The sequence below is a fragment of the Loa loa genome (assembly GCF_000183805.2).
Source record: "Loa loa unplaced genomic scaffold supercont3.72, whole genome shotgun sequence".
Lineage (NCBI taxonomy): Eukaryota > Metazoa > Nematoda > Chromadorea > Rhabditida > Onchocercidae > Loa > Loa loa.
Window position 1 is genome coordinate 113453 of NW_018108252.1, and position 23588 is coordinate 137040.

General features: G+C 31.1%; 3 protein-coding genes across 3 annotated transcripts; 1 reads left to right on the forward strand and 2 right to left on the reverse strand.

Moving 5' to 3' along the window:
- Window positions 1-1811: 1811 nt before the first annotated feature.
- LOAG_01717 (hypothetical protein) lies at window positions 1812-13098 on the reverse strand (the record flags this gene model as incomplete). Its single annotated transcript, XM_003137255.1, has 28 exons — window positions 1812-1909; window positions 2317-2480; window positions 3081-3286; window positions 3526-3582; window positions 3833-3894; window positions 4045-4123; window positions 4336-4533; window positions 4637-4747; window positions 5133-5210; window positions 5369-5557; window positions 5754-5858; window positions 6054-6185; window positions 6560-6607; window positions 6781-6920; window positions 7061-7151; window positions 7256-7375; window positions 7498-7580; window positions 7863-7980; window positions 8286-8435; window positions 8560-8637; window positions 8728-8858; window positions 9114-9247; window positions 10224-10347; window positions 10622-10766; window positions 11163-11351; window positions 11670-11774; window positions 12064-12162; window positions 12913-13098. 28 exons carry the CDS (start codon window positions 13096-13098, stop codon window positions 1812-1814), a joined length of 3420 nt encoding a protein of 1139 aa, XP_003137303.1.
- A 1922-nt stretch (window positions 13099-15020) lies between these two features.
- LOAG_01718 (hypothetical protein) lies at window positions 15021-19216 on the forward strand (the record flags this gene model as incomplete). The annotated part of the gene is made up of 9 exons (XM_003137256.2): window positions 15021-15119; window positions 15558-15988; window positions 16351-16404; window positions 16678-16798; window positions 17182-17333; window positions 17851-18018; window positions 18199-18375; window positions 18730-18854; window positions 19069-19216. The coding sequence occupies exons 1-9, from the start codon at window positions 15032-15034 to the stop codon at window positions 19214-19216; spliced, it is 1464 nt and encodes a 487-aa protein (XP_003137304.1). The 5' UTR covers window positions 15021-15031.
- A 547-nt stretch (window positions 19217-19763) lies between these two features.
- Window positions 19764-23233, reverse strand: LOAG_01719 (hypothetical protein). The gene is made up of 8 exons (XM_003137257.2): window positions 23123-23233; window positions 22249-22481; window positions 21873-22023; window positions 21582-21671; window positions 21274-21408; window positions 20718-20981; window positions 20265-20459; window positions 19764-20082 (listed from the first exon to the last, which is right to left on the reverse strand). The coding sequence occupies exons 1-8, from the start codon at window positions 23180-23182 to the stop codon at window positions 19774-19776; spliced, it is 1437 nt and encodes a 478-aa protein (XP_003137305.1). The 5' UTR covers window positions 23183-23233; the 3' UTR covers window positions 19764-19773.
- Window positions 23234-23588: the final 355 nt, after the last annotated feature.

The following is a 23588-nucleotide window of genomic DNA, read 5'->3' on the forward strand; positions in this document are numbered from 1 at the left end:
AAAAAATTGAATTTCGCATTCAAGTCGGGATTGAAATAAATATTTTATGAATAACCATTATTGTCGTAAATGTTTAAAATGAAATGATCGTACGAGAAATGAAACGAAGTAACAAGGAACAAACATTTGTTACAGTTAAAGGCTTGGCCAAAAACGAATTTTCAGAACTTGCATTACAGCCTAGGCCATAATGCATTTAACATTACCGCAAGCACATATGCGCCCGCCCTTCTCCATAACAACCACCACAACTCTCAGCAGATGGAGAAAAAAAAAAAAAAAAACGCCTGTTCGCTTCGTCCATCTCGGAAACACGAATTCGAGCCAATTTAAATATATCAGTGACAAGTAATCGCTTTGATAATTCACCGAATGTTTGCAGCTTAATTTTCCGCTTACTTCCCGTCAAATAATTTCAATTTAATTACATATATCTCACATAAATATTATGAGTTAGCGCGTATTACATGAATGCTAAATTGTTAGAATAGAACTTTACAAATGTGATTTACCATAAATCTTGTTACTTCACGATATGCACGTCGCAAATGTTAACCTGATAACGTTCATGTGAAATCTATCGTATATGTATTATTGATGATATTGATAAACGTATTGGAGATATACGTAAAATTAAGCGGAATTCGGAATTGTTTACCTCATTGATGGAATCATTATTGCACCGCTCAAGAATACAACTCCCAAAAGTGACAAATTGATAACTTCAATGGAAAAGGAACCATTCACGGAACTATGAAGTATACATTTTTTTCTTCCACTGAAATTGATATTTTACATGAAAACAAACATATGATATTACATATTGAAAGTTGTATATGGTATGACAACATGTAAGTAATAGACGAAACGATTAAATCCCTCTCCTTTTCTCCGTACATCTTCATCTTGCCAAAAAGTATTGCAGGATGTTTTGTCTTAAATTAGAAATCTCATTCGGATTAATGATAATTTACAAGAGAAAAAAAAACAGAATAAATGGAATAAATCCAATCAATAATCCGTCCAATTATTGCATTCCCTCTTTTTTCTCTTTATTGGAATATCCATTGATGAATATTTTCTGTAGTATAATGCGGACTGCATAAATCAATTTAAGCGGAAGAAAGACTTCAACAAAGAGAAAATTTTTTTTTCTTTTCTTTTTTTGGTTCAAATAAGCAATTTCGAAGAAAAAGAGTTTCCCAGGAAATTGAAATTCAAAATGGATAAAGATGAATAATTGCGATACTGTAAGACAATCCTTAGATTTTTTAACCTAATTTTAATTACGAAAAGAAGAAACCAAGGTCAAAATTGAAAACGGTGAATAAAATCAAAAATTTCAGCTGAAATGAAACTTCAACTGGAAAGTTTAACTTAAAGTTGAATTCATAAATTTCAAATGATTTAAACTTCAAACCGATTCACCAAATTGCATTCAAATTCAATTATTTGCATCGTTATTTTTTGGGAAGATTTTGAAACATTGGGCGAATGATGAGGTTATATCATTTGAAAATTTATTTTAAAAAAGAAAAGTTTGTCAAAAGCTCGAAACTTAGGTAATTTGATTAGATAATAATCATCTACTGATGATTTCACACGTTTCAGTTCTTGTTAGTCAGCAGACATCGGAAGTACTAATGAATCAATTCATTGTTAAACAGTGATAAAGGTTACACAAAGTTTCGTTGATAATCAAGAAATATCAAGTATGCCATTTGAAATTTCTCAGAAGAAATAGCTGCTCAAATTTTGTAGATTTAATTTTGTATATAAATCAAATCATCTTTTTTCTATAAGTGGTATTCTTAGCTTCTGAACATCCTTGGTACCCGAGAATCATACAATCGTACAACATCGCTCTGTGATACAGCTGGTCCTTCATCTTGAGAGAATGAATAGCCACCTAGAAAAAAGAAAAAGCTTTTCAATGTAATTCTTTGGGTAGGAAATTAATAATCTCCAATTTCCCACTGCATAAAGTTACTTCGCCTATTTTGATATCAATTTTCCCAAATACAATAGTGAATTAACAGAGAAAAAACAAATAACGGTTTAATGATATCTACAGTATAAAGCATAATCCAAATTTTTTTAGAAATGCACATTTAAATTTTTGATGGAATATTGTTACGAAATGAAAACTAAAATTAGAAATTTTATGATAGTTGAGAATGATAAGTATTCGACTGAAAAGGAACTAAATACCCAAATATAAGGTTTGTGAATCGAAATGGTAAATTTAAAAAATCTACTACGAAAAACCAACAAATGCCCTCTCTTATTTTCCAAACTTTAATCAAAACAACTAACGTTGTTTAGTTTGCATATTTACAAGGCTAAGAGCTGATTCGGATGCTTTGGAAAAAATTTCTTTCACTTTAACAAGCGGATAATAAAGATCATCAAATTGCTTCACATCAAATTCTTGTGAAACAACTTCATCACGAATAGTTCGATACAATGATCGTTGCAATCTGCAAGAAATACTGAATATTTATCTGTCTGCTTTTTTAATATATTTATCTGTCTGCTTTTTCAATCATTCAGTTATATCATTCTCGTTGCATAATTCGTTTTCATAATTTTATTAGGCGGAAAAAAAATTACTACCCTACAAAAATGAAGTTTAATATAAAACATCCCTGATATATTTGTATGATATTAGAGAAATCAAACTCAGAAATCAAATTGTTGATTCCTTCTTATGAGAATCAAATTCATTCATTTCTTTGTTTTTTGTAAACTGTTTGCTTGTTAGTTCATATGTGTTATTATCAAAATTTTTTGGAGCAAAAAAACATTGTCACTAAATGTGTCGTTTAATTTGTCATTATTATGACACATAACAAATGTGACTTATTTATTTTTGGAAGCTTCAATAACAAAAGCTTGATTTTTCAACAGATGTATAGCTTTGAAAACAAGAACTGAGAATTAGTTCGGCCTAAGGGACTAAGTAAATAAAAAAGGCTTGCCAAGTTTGTATGCATGAATGGATGAAAAGCTTCAATGTTGATAGTTAAAATTTGAAATTATTTTAGTGTACGAGGAATATCATATTTTTGGAAACGTACAATTTAATCAGCAGATCGAATGACAGAGATACCAATACGACAAATATGACATATGCAAGGGCAGTAGGTGAACTCAACACATGAAGTATTGTATCGGCCATACCTGGTTGAACTTTGATAATTGGACTAGCAGGTGATGTTAAACAGTACGAAAAAAGGAATATAAATAGCATAATGATGGAACCGAATAGTGCTATCCAGGACATCTGAAAATAATCAAAAATGAGCCAAGCAAAATTGATACTTTAAAATTCAACATAGTGAATTTTCGTCATTTTTTCCATTGTTTTTATTCAAAATTTAAAAGTGGGCGAATACAATTAAAAAAAGAAGGAAATTTGTGTAAAAGCAACTGATCGATTTTTAGATTCCAAGTAAAAATAATAAAATTTTTTTTCGAAAATAATCTAAATTAAATAAAATATTTAAAAAAATCAAAGTTTACGATGGTGATAGAGTCGGTTTCCATAACAGCCTTTAAATTGACAACAATTACAATTGCCTAAAAGTTCCTTTTTGTGATTATCGTTAATTACTGTTTATAATCTCTAACATTCGATAATAAAAGTAATTTATTAAAAATTTATGAAGCGAAAAACCTCTGTTGTTTAATTTAAATCAATTAAGTATAATAAAATTTAATTTTTGCACTAGTGAACTAAATTCTAGTGACAAAATGAAAAAGGATTGATTAATAATTTGAAGTTATTGAATTATTTATTTCGTTAAAAATAAATTTTTTCCAAAATTACAATGTTAATAACAGTTCCCATGACGTAATAATTGGCCACACGACCAGTATACCACAGGACATCTATAACAAATTCTGATTTATTCAAGATATTGTCATAATTTGAGCACGTTATGCAAATACATGTCACTAGTTGTAATTAAAATAGATCTTGAAATAATCGTGTAGATAAAAAGTACCGGAATGAATTATAAAAGCTTTAATGGTTCTTACCGTTTTTAAATGTTCGATAAGCAATCGTAGAAATTACCATAGCATGCACCAAACCAGTGAACATCCATGTAAAATAAGTCTAAAATGAATACTGAACACATGTAGTTTCAAATAAAACTTTTAAATAATTAAATTAGCAAAAAATCTGACATACTTGTCCAAGTGAGCATACGACTTCTGATTTTATAGTGGAATTGAAAAATGTTAATGAGAGTAAATCATGAAAACTAAAATTTCGAAAAAGATTTTTCGAGAAAAAAGGAGCTGAAATTTTGAACAAGAAAATTATACCTTCAGCGAGAATGTTTCGCTACTTTGTGATAAATAATAAAGCGCTGGATAATCGATCATCACCTCAAATGGAAGTAATCTATCCCAAATACCAATGGCCAAGGGTGGCCAGCTAGTGAAAAATATATTAAACATTACCATCGACCAACTATCCATTATTGCCGAATCGGCAAACAATGTATGGAATTCATAAAGAAACTGCAAAATTTTAATAATTTAATTATCTCCAAAAATTACTATATTATTTGGTTCGTAAGGACGATTAGATTGCAAACTGTTGTATTTAGATTGAAAAGCATACCATAGTTAGAGTTTGAACGATATTTTTGTAAAAAAAATACAAAATAACTTTTGTAATACGATGATAACTGATAGCTCCATGAACAAATATAAGACGTTCCAAAAATCGAAACTAAAAATGCAAATATAGTTTAGAACAAAAAATTCATTGTAATTTTAAGCCAAAATTCGCTACAATATTTTAGTTTTAACCTAAAACTTGCTTCCAATATCTAGAATGTTGCCAGAATTGTTGGACATGTTTAGACCAGTGATAAATTAATTTCAAGCGACAATTTAATTTACCAATAATAATTTGATTTCAAAAGTGATAAAATAATTTTTTCTTTTTTCGAACTATTTTAATGCTTGTATATGAAGTTTTTCATTTCTGAAATACTATTATACGCTATCGAAATTAATGGGTGATTAGGATGGGTAATCATGATAGAGAAATAATCATGATAAGAAGTAAACGATGATAGAGAAATAGTCATGATAAGAAGTAAACGATAAACTTGTGCAATGGAATAATCAGCTGCAAGTGATGCTTGCAAACCTTCTTCACCGCTTATTCCAATACCAATATCAGCTGCCTGCAGAACTACTCAAATCAGATGGAAAAGATTAAGCCTAAAACTTGTGAACGTTGTGAATTTCGGGCTTGCTTACGAATTATTAACTTTTATTGATTAATTTCTAGAATTTCATGAATCTACTTTTATATACCGTTACTTGATCTTTTCATTCTTACCTGTATCATTGCAATATCATTGGCACCATCACCAATTGCAAGTACGGTACCATCAGACCAATTTTTGAGTGACTTTACTACAGCAGCTTTCTGTGCTGGTGAACATCGACAACATATTACGGTTGAGGACAATGAGGCCAAATAAAGAAATTGCATCTTATATTGCTTCTTTAAAGCATGACCAAGACTCTGTAAGTTGTACGACAATGAAATAAAGAACAAGTGGATAAACTGAACAGTTGACAGATCCAGTTGGGAGCTAAAACATTTCCAACCCATAAATTCATTGAAAATCGGAACTTCAAATCCTGAAATTCTTTACTTTTATCCGGATTTCCACCGTACAAGTGTACGGTGTATAAACATAATGAACAATGTAACAAACCTCGCCGCTAACAATTAATGAAATTTTAATCTTTTTGTTTGCAAAACTGTCAAGATACGTGTTAATTTTGTTAGCTGTTTCTTCAGGGTTCCTCTCGCTAAGTACCTAAACAATGGAATTGAATTCATTCCGGCAAGTACTAAAATAATAATTTTATCAATAGCAAAAAATTCAAGCTAAAAAGGTTTTCGACCAATTAGTTTGATATGATAAGTTGAAATAAAAAAATTCCATCCATTCAATTTATTTACAGTCACATGAAAAGTTTCAAATTTTAAATGGAACTGAATAACAATGCACCAAAATCGGTGTAAATGGATCAATTAGACCACATGAATACCCAATGCTTTGTGCAGTTTCTAACTTATCACCTGTTAATACCCAAATTATGATACCACCTTCAATCAAATGTTCGATAGTTTTCTTCACTCCCTGCAATATATCATTGCTATTATTACAAGATCATCGAAATTATCGATCCACGATATTCCTCGGATCTGAGCAATTTAGGTTTCTAATACTCCATTAAAGACTTTCCCTATTTAATACTTCCTTTTTAGCCAATACCTCTGCAGCTTTTTTGTCAAACATACAGTTAATAATCGCATTCAAAATGCATTTCAACAAAATTATGCAATAAAACAAAAAGAAAAACTAATCAGTAAATGGTTTTTTTTGGTACTTTTCACCTTTTGTAGGCTTAGGAAATTCATTTATAAGTTTCATTTTTGATTGTAATTGCCACTTTTGAGAAAATTTTCACAGTCAAATTTCTTTTTATTGCATAATTTTGTTGAAATACATACCTCCTGTAACTTGTCCTCAATAGCCGACGCACCAAGCAATTCCAGATTCTGCAATTCATGAAGTATTGCAAGTAAAAAGAAAGAAAAAAGAAAAATGAGCGGAAATTATGCATTTAGTCTGAGCAAAATTTTCGATCCTACTTGCACTCTGATTCCGAATAGGATTCAATTGACTGAATCAAATTATCCCGAACTGTTTCATCGTAAAAAATATATTCCACCTTTTCAATTTTTTCTGCTTCCTCTTCAATTAGCTTTTCGCGTCCTTCAAGCGCAATACTTGCCCGATGATAACCAGGCTCCCATTTTTCGTACTCTTCCTCACTAAGGACGCACACTGCCATGCATAATGTACGCAAACCTAAATTTCACATTTTCAGATTGACCAAATTCAATGCTTAAATCAAAGCATGAATGCAAATTTTAATTTACAATCAAAAACCTTTCAAATGAAAATAATTTAAAATCCCAATGTTTGGAAATTCCTGAGAGAAGACGAACCAAGATTAGCAAAATGCACCAAATGTTCCGTTGTTTTGCTAATTGTAGATTTATCAGAATTTGACGTTAATCTTGGAAAAATAACATTATCCTGAAATCCAATCATTATTCGGGAATGAAATCCAAATATATATTTAAAAAAAAAGAAAAAAAAACAGAAACTAAAAGCTAGACTTTTGCGTAATCCAATCTTACCGAGCCTTTAATGTATAACTTCAACTTCTTATCTGGACATCGCACAATAACACCCATTCGTTTACGATTACTTGTAAATTCTAACACATGCAATATATCATACTTCTCTTGTACACCCATCTGTAAAAATTTGAAATAAATTTCAATTCTTTCCCTTCAAACTAATAAATTCTGTTGAATTAATTAAAATTTTTAACAATTATATAGAATAAATTTTCAAGCAAAAAAAAGGCAATATTTACAGCTTCAATATAAACACACTGTGGCGTCCGTGTATGAAAGATAAATTTGAGATCTCTTGCACATTTAACTAATGCTTTCTCATCTGGAAATTTTCCATGAAATTATCTGGAAACTTTTGTTTTTGTTTTCTCTCTCAACTTCTTTTATTTGTTACATTTCAACCAGAAGAAGATTGAATACTCGACCTTTCAATTGTATTCACTGTGGAACACTTTTTTTTGTGGGGCAACGCATTTTATAGGGTCAATGATATACTTTTTCAAATAAAAATAAAAAATTTTTAGTGGCAGCAAAAGTTCGAAAAGATAAACGATTGAACTTTAGCAGAAATCAAATTGCAAAAAAAAAAAGTGAAATATGCTACCTGGTGATGGTGAATGATAAACCACTTTTTGTTTTTCAGAATTTGTAACCTTCTCCGGCACAATCATATGACAGATTGCTAGTAACGTTAGAAACTCACGTATAGCTTTAGCATTATCCTTTTAAAAGCGAATGATTTAAACTTTTAAGATAATGTGAATTTCTAAAACATTAGCTTAAAAAACTTCTAAAATTTGGAATTTTAAAGTATAGCATATAAAACGTATTTCAAATCCTCAAATTTCAGACGAAAAAGTTGAATTCATACTACAAAATCGAACAAAATAAATAGTTTTGAAGAAAAGCATTAGTTGAAATGATAAAGTCGTCATAATTTTCATTTTAGATCAAAAAGACTGAAGATCAATGAATAATAAAAGCCATTTTTTGAGATTATCAATAAAGACCATTGAAAACAACAGACAGCATTATTGATTAAATCCTCGAGAATTCTTTCATCCATAAATTTCGCCATCTTCATGGAGCCATATTTTACACCACCAATGGTACACATTTTAAAGCGCATTTTATTCTGAGTTAATGTACCCGTTTTGTCACTGATAATATAACGAACCTTTAATACATATACATAAGTAACAACGTGAACGTAAGAAAAGTTTAATGATATGGATAGTAAACAAGAAACTATGAATACTAGAGTAAATTAGGAATCTAGCAATTACTTTTGTAAAACGAACTTGTCCAAGTTGTGAATTCAAATTTGAACTTCGTACTTCAGCCTTTGTGTCGGAATGCTCATCGTAAAGATTTAAATCCTGAAAAGAATCATTGCAATAATTTATCTTTCCATTTTTTTTTCTTTTTTGATCTCACATTTATCAGTGAATCTTTATGATAATACAAACTTGTTGAATAAAATAAGCTTGGAATAACTGAATCATTTCAAGTGTAATATTCAAGCTGATCGGTATTAGACCAGAATAAAATATTATTAAACCAATAAGTGTAGGGAAGATATGTGGACGATGAAAATTTTCTAAATGTAATAAAATATATATGATATTTCTTCACTAAAAAGTTTTTTTGTGGTTTTTAGCTTATTCCGAATTCAAATTCAATTATCAGATTATAAATACTAGTTAAATAAATGCAGCAAATATCAAATAATTTATAATATAACACAGTAATTTGCAAACACCATTTTGTTTCGCTTTTCTTCTTCTCATATTTTGAATTTGAATTTTAATTCAAATTCCAGTTCTCATGAAAATAGATTTCATCAATAAATTACCGCGAAAATATGGCATATAATAATACACCTTACTGATACTACTACAACCCATACATGCGTTAAATAACGCCATGAACACTAAAAATCCGAACTGAATCATCATTATGCAATTGGTAATTCGTTCCACCAATGACCTTTAAAATTTGTCGTAAAATTTGGTCATTATTGAAGTTTTAATCTGATGATAAGTGCATATCTTTGGATAAAAGAAACAATAAGTATAACTTTTGAAACAAGCTTGATCAAACATTTCTGTTTAGGTTTTAACCTACCTCTCCTAAGCAGAAATACTTTGACCAAAGTTTATCTGACAACATTTAGATTAATCAATCGTTAAATATTTTTACTTTCATTGAACACTGGTTAAATTTAAAATGACAAGATGTGATGGCAAGATGTATAAAAGTGAAAAAAAGTTTGAAAAAAATCAAACTGTCAACCAAATCGATAAAATTAAGGATATTATCACAATATAAGGAAAGTAAAATTCTCTTCTAACGACAGTTCAATTATCCATTTTGCTAACAGCTGACAAAACGATCAGCAATAAGTTTTCAATAATGATTGAAGTAGCCGATTTAAAATTGTTGCATAAGACGAAAGAAAAATATGAAGAAGGATGAAATATGTTTGTAACGAAAATTCAATCTTGTTTTTTCACTGATCTCTTACCAAGCAATAAATGCTTGTTTTGAGCAGAATCTTCATAATAATTTTGATTCAAACATTGCAGCAAGTTAATGATAAGTGGTAATTAATTATGGCTCTACGTTCATCTTTTATTTCAAAATTTTGTCACTTCTACTTTTGCATAGAAATCTGAGAGATTTGGTGATGGCAATGATTTTGACAGTCTTTTAAACGACACTGAACAAATTTAATATAGTGCCAAACATTTTTAGAAGAGAGGATTAAGATGATTCGGTTTCGATCATCGTATGATCACATCTCATAGTATCACGGGATAAAAATCCCCCTCCCGAGATGTGTTCCTATCTTAAATGAGATTTTTGGAAAAATTCATGCTTAGTCATTATTTTCATCAAAAATCATCCTGCCATAAAATATTTGATAGTCTTAAATTATAGAATTGAAAGTAGGCAAGCTTACACTTTAGTGCGAGTACCACCTGTATTCAATACAAGCTTTGTGCATCGACCGGCGTACACCGCAACACCGTAGACCCAGTCGGTATTTTGCAGTCTGCATCCTCGAGGTAATAGCTGATTTGTTCCTGCAGATTTTATAATCATAAATTAATTCTCGAAAGACTATCCAAGATTAACGTAGATTACTTTCAAAATGCTTTATTGTACGCTAGGTAGAAACCAAAACGAATAGCATGAAACCGGAAAGATCAAACAGTGTGTAAATATTTCAAAAAATTAGTTGCAAAAATCATTTAGAAAGCAATAAGGAAAAAAAATTTCATTTATCTAACTGACTAGTTGTATTATTACAGCAAATGAATCATCATTACTTGGCTAATTAACGACCAGATAACAAACCAAGGGAACAAATCGCTTTATGATGTTCATCACTTTCCTTTCTCAGCATTTCAAACGAATTGTTGATTTTGATAACACCATGAAATTCATACAGTGCTGGACTTGGTGGATCACATTCCACCTTTGATAAGGATGAACATAGTGCCTGCAATGAAAAATGTTTCTAATTTGCTTTTTTGGTGAAAAATTAATTCAAATGCATCCTTAAAAAATAAGTGATACTTAAGTGGCAGTAAGTAAATAAAAATTAAAAATAACTTGAAAGTATTTGAACAGCTTACTTAAAGCTATCAACTAATTCAGCAAAATCGGAATTGTTTTAATTATTCCAATTTTAAAACGAGAACTGAATATGGTGATAAGATGTAGTGATGACAGTGAAGGCGCGACTTCAAGACTTTATAATTCCTTTCATTTTATTAGATCAAATTTCACTAAATCAGCAAAACAAATCAAATTTTCCACTCATAGGAATTCAACATTTACCAAATTCATGAAGAATTCAAAATTGATCCTAAACTTTGATGTAAATGAAACCCACCTTGATTTTATCATCGTCAATTATCCGAGCAGTTTTTGGCAGAGCTTGACGAATTTTAAGATTTGTTTCACCATCCAAATTACTGGTTTCAATATATGCCACACCAGCTGGTTCACTAGATGAAAGTAGTATGATATCTGCTGGGATAAATTCGTTTTTCATAATTTTCACCACTTGGCCAACTTTTAACTGAAACATTATGTAATAATTTGAGAATCAAATTTGAGAATTATTACCTGATACAATTGATTATTTTGCTGAAGATAGAAATCAAAAGAAAAAAAGGATGATAGATGTATTTCTTTCTTCAAGCCAAAGGAAGTTCGAAATTTTCTCATTTTTTTCTAATTTTCTTTTTCTTTGAATTTTTTCCAATTTCTTTTTCTTTTATGCAGTAGTCAATGCTTTTTTTTGCATAATATCATATAAAATGTCCAAAATATTACCAAAAGAGATAATTCAGCAATGAAATTTATAACTGGAAAAATGAACAATTAAAAGCAAAACCTGAGCCCAATGAATCCTTTCCCATTTCCAATTTTTTGCATCTTCTTCTTGCTTACAAATTAGCACAATTTGTCGATTTACACGACGATCGGCGACTAAACGTCCCTTTAATTACCAAAAATTTGAATTAATTATTTAATTAAATACACTCGAAAAAAACAGCAAATAAGACCTATTACATTTATTGTAATAGCAACAATTTAATTGATCAAAAAATAAATAAAAGAAGGAAAGAAAGAAAGAGAGCAAAGGTAAGCAAAAATAATCATTAATTCACTTCATCTAATTAATAACTTGTTATGATAAGGGAATTATAAGATGGACTAATAATCAATGTGATATTTCAGTGATATTAAAGAAAGATAAAAGAAAAGGATGATGCAATTAATCTTACAAAATCTTCGAAAATTTCTTTTGCTGCCGCTGCTAGGATGATAACAACAAGAGGTATAATGGTTGTATTCGTACCATATGGATTTAAACTTGGGAAAAACTAAAATTAAATGGGAAGAAATGCCAAATAGGAAAACATAACGTTGTTATTTCAATTACATTAAAAAAAAAAGAGCTACTACAATAAGGAAAATTACATGCACATTTATTACGAATAGAATAAAAGAAAAGAGGGAAGGGAAGAAAGAAGGCAAAGGCAAACAAAAATAATTATTAATTCATTTTTACCTAATTAATAGCTTATTGTGATAGGGGAATTGTAAGAGGGACTAATAGTCAATGTCCGAGCAAAGGTATATCCAGTAACAAAAAAAAGTCGAACAAGATATATCCAGTAACAAAAAAAAGTCGAACAAGATATATCCAGTAACAAAAAAAAAAAGGAAAATCGATTGTTCAATTTTCGTAATATCACTAAATTGTACTGTCCTGAGGTGATAAAACAATTTTTTTTGAATTGTTTGTTTGTTAAAACAACAATATCATCTGATAAAAGGAAGAATATTTTGTTTGATAGAATTTGAAGTTATCATTTCATATAGATACTTATCAAATGCACAGTTAAATTAGTGAACAAATAAACAAACAATACAATAAATATGTGAACAATTTGATACAAATAACTTACTTTTTACTTTTTTTTTTCAGCCATATAAATAACTGTTTAGTTTTCTTTATATTATTTTATTAATATTAGGAATACTGATAATTGGATAATTTTGGAAAAATAAGCATAGAAATGATAATACAATAAGATGCTAAGCAAATAAGATAAAATCATTTTACCAACCTGTACAATGCAAATCAAAAGGAAGAACCAATTTCCAAATGTTTTAAATTGATAAAATAAAAATAGTGGCAAGAATGTGAATAAATTATACTTTGTTGTTGAAACATAATTGGATGTTTTCCAATCTGCTTGTCCAATAGTTATAGATGAAGATGGAAGGCGTTTTTGTTTTTGATGCCAACACATCTACAAATAATTTCCTTCTTTTTCATACATGTCATTAATTTATGATTTAAATTAATTAACCAAATAATTACGAGCAGCCTTTTTTTTCCCCTCGAAATTTGTATTAATTACACAATTTTAAGTACATATAAATAATTAATACGAAAATATAAGTGATTAAAAAAAAAAATGGGAAAGAAAGGAATTGCATTATTGCATAGCAAAATTCATCCTGTTAACATATTCCATTTCTCATTAGTCACTTTTAATTAATTAATAAAATTTTTAAAATGTCAAATTCATTCCCAGAAATAATTGATTTAAAGTTATCTCAAACAATCAATTCCAATGATAAACCTTTGATGCGAGTGAAATGGAATACTGAATGTTTATGCAACAAATTAACTACTTTTATGTTAAATAAAATGCAGTCCATTTGCATATTAAAATTGTAAATTTATACTTCATCCCTAAAATCCAAAATATTTGTTGCAATTCATTTTAATTTTAAAAATTCCTCGAAAATGATTCATTCATTCCATTCATTCATTCATTCCATTCATTCATTCATTCCATTCATTCCATTCATTCTATTCATTCATTCATGTGTTCTAGAGCATAGAATGTGAAACAGGACTATGTTGATCAAACTTATCGATTGGTCAAATTGATTAATCAATAAATTTGATTTGGAAATGAATAATTTTGCAGATTTATCATTTCACTGAGAAATGATTAAAACTGACAAAATGATGCTAACGATGACTAATTGATTTAAATTAGTTGGCTGATTGATTAAGTAAGAAACAGAAACAAATGTAATTATTTCAGGAAATCATTTTAGCTTAAAGCACAATATCCTGACTAATTAGTCATAACGGTAATTTCTTTTACTTTGGTCTATCCTTCATTTGGAATCCGGTTTACTCGTTTAAATTTATTTATAAATGGTTTACATCAAGTATTTCCATTCCAATATTACATATTTCCTGTTTCAGATTTCATTCCTTAGCTATTTCCGGAATGAATTAAAAATTAACTTGTTAAACAGGTCGAACATACCAGAAGGCATGTTATCACTCTAACATTTATCATTATCAGTAAGATTTGTGTTTTAAAAAAATTGTTAAATATTTCAAAAAATATTCCTTAAACTAGCATTTCTTTTTTTTGGTCATACTTTTAGAAAGGTGATATGATTAAATAAAAGACTAACTGTACTAAATTTAAGTTGAATTAAATTAAATCTAATTTAATTCGATCACTTTTTTTAATAAATTAAATTAAATTGAATTAAGTCAGATCAAATTAAATTGAATTAAATCATACCAGAAGTATTATCATAACATTTGACATTTCAAGTGTAAACAGTGCTGCAACAGCGAGAAACTCTCATTCCTTTTGTAAGCGTTTCGCGGCGCGAATTATGAATAACATTTTTCATTTCCGGTTTTCATCTTTCTTTTTCCTTCCCGGTTTTCATTTTTTCCTTCTCTCCCGTTTCCGGTTTTCACTTCTTCCTTTTTTCCTCTTCCCTCTATTTTCACTCTTTCTCCTGTTATATTATTATACGGCAAGGTATAGGCTAGTTAGGATCAGTTCTCCTCGTCACGTCACTTTTACGCGTAAACTATCGAGCATAATCTCTCTCTCTCTCAATTCCTTTCTCTTTCTCAATCTCTCTCTTTCTATGCTGTGTTATCGACATATTTCTGTTTTTTTTTCATCCTGTTCTATTAGTGTACGCTTAAATAAATACACATTAGTTAGGTTTCCGTCACATCAACCGACTAATAATGCTTTACCCAATAGACTTATCATAATCTTTCTCTCTCCCTTGTGTTATCATATGTCTAGATACACGTTAGTTGGCTTCTGTCTGTCAATCAGTCGTATAAGTAAACTATTGAATTGATCATATTATCACTTATTAATTATGATCATATCAGTTGTTATGGATGAAAGCGTAATAGTGCTAAGTGGGGATGAAGATGAGGATGGAATCGGATTCAAACCAACTCAATCGAATGTACTAAATGACGGTTGGTATTGTTTTAATTATTTGCAGTTTTCATTCATTTTCATTTATAAAAAAAACGAAATATGAACTGAATTTTTGTCTCATTGGTATGAATAAAAATGAGAATATCTCCTGGCTGGTGAAGTTTTCTCTGTTCTTAAAGACTAGCTATGTCAAATTTTGGCTCATTTATATCATGCCATATCTCTTTCAGTATTTATCATGGATTTCTGTATGTTTTGGCCATTGCATTGTATGTTGCTCGAATTATTTACTTTATATTTGGGCTCTTTTTTATGTATGTAAGGGCTTCCAAATGGTACTGAGTGTTCATTTCACCACGTATCCCACATCTTTTTTTCATTTCTCAACCACTCATATTCATTATTTAAAGCAGTGATTTTCAATCTCCTTAGCTACTCGTACCCTTGCTTTCTTCTGAATATCTTTTTTTCTTTAGATAATGACATGAAAATGACACGCATTCAAGATGAGAACGATGCTGATGGGGAGCCGGTGCAATCCAGTTCGAGATTTCTTGATGATGACATTCACAGCCAAGCATTCTTAGAATTGAATGATGCTGCATTTTTCGATTTGGCTTCTTCAGACGATGGATCTAATGGTTCTCATGAAAAACCCCAATATGAATTAGATGAAATACCTGAAGGCGGAGATTTCGCAAACTGGTATACCCATGAATCTTTCTCGCAGCCCGTACAATCGTTGTCGATACTCAAAGAAACTCAGCTAATCACTAATGAACTCGTAACATCTTCAACTTCTGGTAAGAAAGCAGCTTCGATATGCATAGCGCGCTCAGTTTCAGATGGTCCATGTATGGACAAAAAGAGAAGAAAAAGAACAAAAGATGAAGTAAACGCTGAGCAGGTTACATTTTCCTAATTTTCAATCATTATCACACCTTATAGTTATTTCTAATCATAATTAATCGTTTAGTGACCGTTAGGAGGATATGCTTATTCAAATTTGACTTTTTTTTCATAGTAAATCATGTTTTAAGCTACATTTTTCACTTTTATTTTTAAAATATCTCACAGTAATATGAAATCATAGCTACAAATGAAGTTACAAAAGCCTTACAAAACTTCCAAACTAAAAGTTAGCCTATTCGCTTCTTTAGAGATATTTTATTGAAAGCTGATAATCATTCTGATATATCTTTTATAGAGTTTTGGATGTGAAACTCATTGTGTTGTATGTGCTCATTTGCTTTAAATTAAATAATTTAGGCTGCAAAAAAAGAAGCTAGAGAAAGGAAGAAACAAGAAAGGATAGAAAGGAAGGTTAGTTTATCTTTGGCTCTACGAACAGGTATCAAAATAATCCATACTTTCCTCAGATTTGATATTTGTTGTAATGTATTCATGACTTATCACAGTCCAAATAGATATACCGCACTTTCGTGCACTATAGCAAATTCTCTTCCATGTTTAAAGTGGCTAATAAGCTAAAAGGAATAGCTACTGCTAAAAAGGGAAAGTAATCTTCGGTAAGTTGAATCAATTATTTTTAGAAACTTTACAATCCGATGTGGAAGTATATCTTTTGCTTTTCAGAAGCAAACTGAGCTTACGAAGCAGCTGACTAGATTTGAACGAGAACTATCTGCAGCGAAAAAATCGAAATGTGAACAGAATCTGTTTTGTGTTATCAGTCTAGATTTAATTGCTGCAGTAGGTATGCATGTTCATCAACTGGCAACACTGAACGGAAATATTTTAGTTAGATGATATTCGATTTCATTCTTATTTCGTTTTGCTACAGTATATTATATTGCTGTAAGAAGAGTTGTCGTATATTATCTTGTCAGACGCAGGTTACCCAGTCAAGGAAGAAAAGTAGAAATTCATAACAAGTTAGACAGTTCAATATATACTCTCTTCGATAATTTTCAGTCTTACCATTTACCAATTTTCTGATAAAATTTGCTTTGGAACATTTTGATGAAAAAAATATTTTTATTATGATTACAGTTGTGGTAATTGAGATCATGTTATCCATATAACCACTACTATCAAGGATTTTGAAATAGTTCCCTCCGTAATTTTTCAATATTGCAGATAATTTAGACGAACTGATTACGGAAGTATTCACAGATCGCGGCATCAGTGATCAGCTTCTCTTCGATGGCATTGGGTTGACAGTTTGTTGGAAAAGAAGAGTTTTGGGGGGAGAAGTAGAAAATAACGAATTTATTCGTAGCGAGAAGTTGGTTCGTTTTTGCCTTATTCAATTTGAATTTCATTTACCCTATTCAGATCGATTTGTTTCTCACTTCTTGGTGAAGACTAACTGACATTATCTCCAGTTGTTTCCAATAGATTATTAAAAACGTTCAGCGACGATGTCAAACAGGGAAAAACATATCTTTGCATGATTCTTGCAGTTAAGGTACATTTTCATATGCCATGGATAATCAGGATTGTAAACAACAGATAGATTAAAATAATTTAATTGGCTCAATAGTTGACATCGTAAACCTACCTCTGGGGAGATTGATGTCCTGCCGTACCAAACATTCAAACTATGCATCACCGAAAAACACAAAAATCAGGCACTAATGGTACGAAGCGGTTCTCCTTTTAATTTAATGTTCGTGTTTTATCGTATTTGCCATTTCGGAAGCTGGAGATTTCGTTATGCTTGTCACTAGGACACGGACCTTGCTCTGATTACGTTAAGTACAATTTTTATCTCTAGTATTTAATCATTTGCAAGAAATGTTGCAGATGTACGAGAAATTTTGCATTTTGTCAATGGATGCGCAGCGCTATGGGCAATTCAAATCAGCTGAAGAAATTGCAGGATTCATTGAAAAGTGCCTTAAAAAGTATCCATTTCCATCGCCACAACTTACCCTTGTTGTTCATGGCTTGTTAAAATTACGAAAAGAAAAAGTAAGTATCCGTAATCGCAACTGAAACTTGTTGGATTGAAATGACAGAATTCGGAAAATTTTACTAGTTCAACTAGTTATGGAGCCCTCATCTAATACAGAATGATTAGGCAAATTATATGAAAATATATTAACAGGTAAAAACTGGTCTTGAATATATCAAAGCTAACACATTCTTCAGGTGGCAGACTTTGTTTTGGAGATCTTTGAACGTTTTCGAGCTCAAACTCGCTTTGTTGTAACCACAAAAGAATATGCTATGCTTATTGCTCATATGCATAGATCCATTGCGCGAAACGAAAGCCGACTGGAAGAACAAGTTCTGCCGATTGTAAATATCGAAAAAGGTATTACGGAAGTAAGATTTGATCTAGTATTAACTTCATTTCTAATTATCCTACTGTTTATTTTCATCACAGGCACCATACTGTGGGCAATTTTGACTTTCCGTTTCTTACCAAAGTTGCTAATATTCACTAAAATCCTTTATTATGATGGTTTTTAGGTGAACTGCATTTGAATAGCCTATTTTTATTTCTACATACACGGCCGATCTTCCAGAGATCTTCCTCTCTGTAAATTTCAGAATTCTTAAACTTTTGAGCGCTCTGTGAGTGAAGGAGCAGTAAGGCTACCAACAAAAAAAAAAAAAATTGAGTCGATTAGGCTTAAAATTGAAATTCATTTTCCCAATCAGGTTTGTAATTTGCAGGGTGATGATTCAGCCATTATATCCGATTGGTGGATGAAAATGTTGAGCCAAATGCATCGTATGGGAACCGATGCACAACGGGCAATTGTAAACATGTTCCCAAACCCACATGCTCTTTCGAAGTTGTAAGTTTGTTTATTGCAAAACTTATTAATTGCACCAGTAAGCTCCACTATCTAATACAGAAACTTCAGCGAGAAATTTTTCAGATTTCATAACATCCAGAGCAATCTATGCAAGAAATACATGGAACTTCCTAGTAAATGAGACTTTTATAGATATAACTTGGGATTTGGTCCAAAATCACCTGAACTCCTAAAACTTACCCAAGATTTACAGATTAAAAACGATGCCAATGAAAGAAGGGATGAAATTGTTAGCTGATACGAAAACGGAACATGGTAAAAGAGTTGGACCAGTGCTAGCGCGTAAAATCTACTTGATGCTTACAAGTGTCAATGGTACCGAAATCATCGATGAAAATTGAACATGTTATTTCGAAGATTCCGAAAAAATTAAGATTTTTTCTTATGAAAGCAAACATGGTTTAGGACAAGTGATATAACTTTGACAACAGGCACGATGAAAACATGAACAATTAAGGTTCTGAAAAATAGTTAGAAGGGAATACCGGCTAACGGGTATAAACTGAGAAACTGAAGCACAAGATCCAGAATATGTATCAGGATTTCATGTAATAAGCTTCATGACTTGAGTGTTCCCACTGAACTTTCATTGGTTCGGTAACTTAAGACACCACCACAAACTTTTTCAAGTCCCTGCATCCTAAGTATCTCCACGGAAATTTAAAATCATTGGTCATTCGGGATTATGTTATAGGGCACAATTTACGAAACTTTGTGCTTCTTGAAATAAATTTAGAAAAAAATTAGAGGGAAATATTAACAGCAAATACAACACAAATAGCAGTAAGTAGTATAACAGCAGAGTTCCAACAAGAAAACATCAGTTTATAGACATTAAGTACTAACAGTGAGGATTTGACCCTCTTTATTATGGTTATAAAAACAAAGTTCAAATAAATCATAACGAAACCTTTAATTTACATAATGTCCGACCTTCGGGCATTCTCCGTTCTTTACCTAATCCCAAACGTCCTTCGGGTGATGAATAATCCGAACTGGTTGCGATTCCACTGGCATCAGTACTAAAATCTTGCAAATAGTCAAATTCTGCCAAAGCACTTATTTCTTTACGACCAAAACGACGGAAAGTTGCTTGCCGTACAGCTCGCCGTGGAGGTACAAAGCGAACATTGTCACCACGACGTCTTAGCTGCTTCTCTAGCAGTTCAATGGTTGTTTCTTCATCTGACGAAAAACTAGTACCATCCTAGAAAAAAATGGACAGAAACGAATGATTTAGTGGAAATCGTGGATTAAGCTCACAATCTGGAATTCTCATGAATTTAAGGAATTACATATCTGCTGAATTCGAAAACAATCTTAATCTTAAATCCTCGTATCATTCGTACTTTTCAATGATCCATTCAAGTTTTACAAAAAGTCACTAACCAAGTTTTCGGAGAGTAATTCTCCACGAGTAGGTAAATGGGTTAGTTGCAGTAAACATTCCTGTGAGCCGCTTTCCATTTCAGTTGTTGAAACCATCGATGGTAATTCGCTATCCGAATACGAACGCCTCAAGGGACTATGAGGCGACTTCACACATGATGTTTCGGCCATCTGCACCGGAAGTACATTAACACCCTATAAAATAAGGCTAACGAAATTAAGAGTCTTTCATGTTCATTGTCTTCTTCCTCTCTCATCGCCTGTTATTTCATTGATAATTTGTAAAATTTAACGGATAAGAAACTAGGCAATATTGTAAATTTGGTAAAAAAGGAACTGTTGAATATTTCGAACTAAATTCAAACAACTCATTGTTCACTTCAATCTAACATTAAGTATCTGGTTGGACAACGCATTCGAGTTAAAGTCCAAAAAAACTGCAGGAAAATGTACCTTTACAGACGGTGAAAAAGTTCTTGGCGATGGTGCAATTGCCGGTGTACTACATCTTTTGTTCCGGAAACTCTTCACTTCATCCGGTGCATCACTAATATTTGAAGTAAATGAATCGTCGTAAAGATTTGCATTCGAGTGTGTGAGCGCACAGAGTGCTTCGCCAGCGCCAACAATCGTTGAACCACATGATGGACAACTAACATTGCCCATACGTTCTACTTCACGACACTGGTTATTCCTAAGTTGATTTTGCAGACCAATCTGGAGGAAATCAATTCTATCACAGGAACTAGCAAATCTCCAGAAATATAATAAAGTATTGTAGAAATCTTGAATCTACAATAAAATATATGAATTATCGACCTAGCAGTCAACAGTTCCTAGCAATCAGGATTCAAAAAAAAAACCTAACTAAACACAAAGAAAAAATGATATTCCTTTTTGAGAAGAGAAGGATTATTGTCTCCAATCGTCTCCTAATCATGATTAATGAACTGTAAAGATTTTCCATTAAAATATGGCGAAAACTTTTCTTGAAAAAAATATTTCTCACAATAATAATGTCTGATTCATGCAATTGTTTCCTCAAACTTGAATTCTTTCGTCTTTCTTGATCAATTCCTCGTTGCATATGCACAACAGCTCGACTAGCTTTCTCCAGGTAACGCCTCATATGATCTTTCTCTTTCTGAAAAAATAAGTTCATCTGCGTTCAGCAATTTCTCTTTTTTCTTTTTGCACAATACTTTATCAGTTAATGATATTTAATTCCGTCAAGTAAATTTAACAACTGTCAGCAAGTCCTACTATTCAACTAATGCCTAGCGAAAGGTTATAATTTGATCAACTCAATTATCGTACTTGTACAGCAATAATTTGTCCTTTGAAATAATGTCGTTCTTCCTTCAAACGTTTTCTTAATCTGCGTATTTCAAATTCGTATTTCTGAATCTAAAAAGCGAAATTTTATTTAAGATCAACATAGAATTACTTGAAAAGTCCATAAAAACTCATTTTCTTCAAAATTTAACGAAAATTATTAAATCCCCTAAATATCATTGCCTCCGAGCGTTGAAAAATCATCGGATATAATAGATTTTTAAAACGGAAAAATATTTCCTTATTCCTCACTTTCAGTTAAAATTAGCAAACCTCGGCTTTAAGTTCAGTGTCAGCTTTGGATTCCAAGAACGCTAGAGGAGCACTTTGTGAGCTATCTGTTGGACTAGGATCAGCACTACCATATTCAGATGTTTTTATTTCAGCATCCAGATTTTTAACATCAGCTGCTATCCCAGGATTTCTGAAATTACCGTGACGATGTTGACATAAATGAGGAATAAAAGTTAACTGTAGTGCATCTACTCACAATACTTAGGTAAGCATGACTAATGCACTTAACTCTATTACAGCACAATATATTTAATAGAGTATCTATATTAACGAATAAATTAACGAAGTAGGCAGATAGGAGATAATCTAACATGGAAGTATACAAACAAATACAACAAAAATGGATGAGACGAACTTGCTTTCAACCGAGTCGCATTTTTTGTTGTTAGATGATTTAATCGGGAAAATGGAAACTCCTCCAGGGCATGACCTTGTTTGTTTGCCTTTTTTTGGTGCCGTAATAACAGAATATGGCGCTGATGGTCGAGTCCATGATGCACCGCTTATATAGATAGCTTCCTTATCGGATCGCCAAGATGGAATTGGTGAACAACATCGCAACGAATGACGCGAAGAATCCTTACGATTCTACAATGAAAAAAATAAAGTGCCGCAATAAATAGTTATTTAGAAAGTATTTGTTTGACAAATATAACAAACAAGAGTACTAAATTTGTTTGACAAATACAGAAATCTTATTTATTTGACAAGGCGAACATATCTTTATTTGAAGTGCAGATAGATCAGAAGAAACGTATTTGTCCAGTAAACATATATATATATATATATATATATATATATATATATAAAGTTTTCAAGTTTTCTTATCAGATTTCCAGTCTGTTAGCAAAATGCCAATTAATATGCCATAAAATCCAATTTAAAAAAACTTCCTAAAAATCATGTCCACGTGGATGGATTACCCTGGTTGCTTAATCCCAATGAATTCAAATTTTGCTTAAATTCAAACATTTAGTATAGCATGGAAGATGTTCTGGACCGTTAGCTCTTGAATTGTAATGTTTTGTTTCTGACTCAGACACAGAAGTTAATCAGGTATTTTTCATAGCAAAAAAAGATAGAAAGTGAATATAAAAGGTTAAATGAGGAGAAGGTTATTATTAACAATTCTATATGTTTCTCTCATATCGCTCATTAAACACTCCGAATCGGTTGTCTCATTATTCGAATGTTAGAATCTTAAACTAGGATCAAACTCATAAACTTACAAGATCATTACAATCTTTGTGCTTTTTGAAGCGAAATATTTTAATCAATGACGATGCCATCTCATCTCGTATCTTCCATCCAACAAAAAAACTTTTTCGTATAACCTGAAATGAAATATTTCAATAGACAGTCAGATAGAAAATTGACAATATGTTACAGAATATTCGATTTTTCCGGTATAAACGGAAAAGATTGACTACTACATATCATTCAGTAGACGTGACTTCAACAACACTTCGAGACGTATCCTTATTGGGGTAACATAAATGGAGTAGGAATTCTCATCTTTACGAATTTTTAATGCGATTCGAAAGGTATCAAAATACGAATCATCAAATACGAATTATGTGACACGATGAGTTTCATCAAACCTTTCCGGTATCATGGTACAATTTTATAATTAATCAGGATTTCTCAGTACTGTAACACGCTACAAAAAAAAAAAACAAAAAACCATAACTAAAA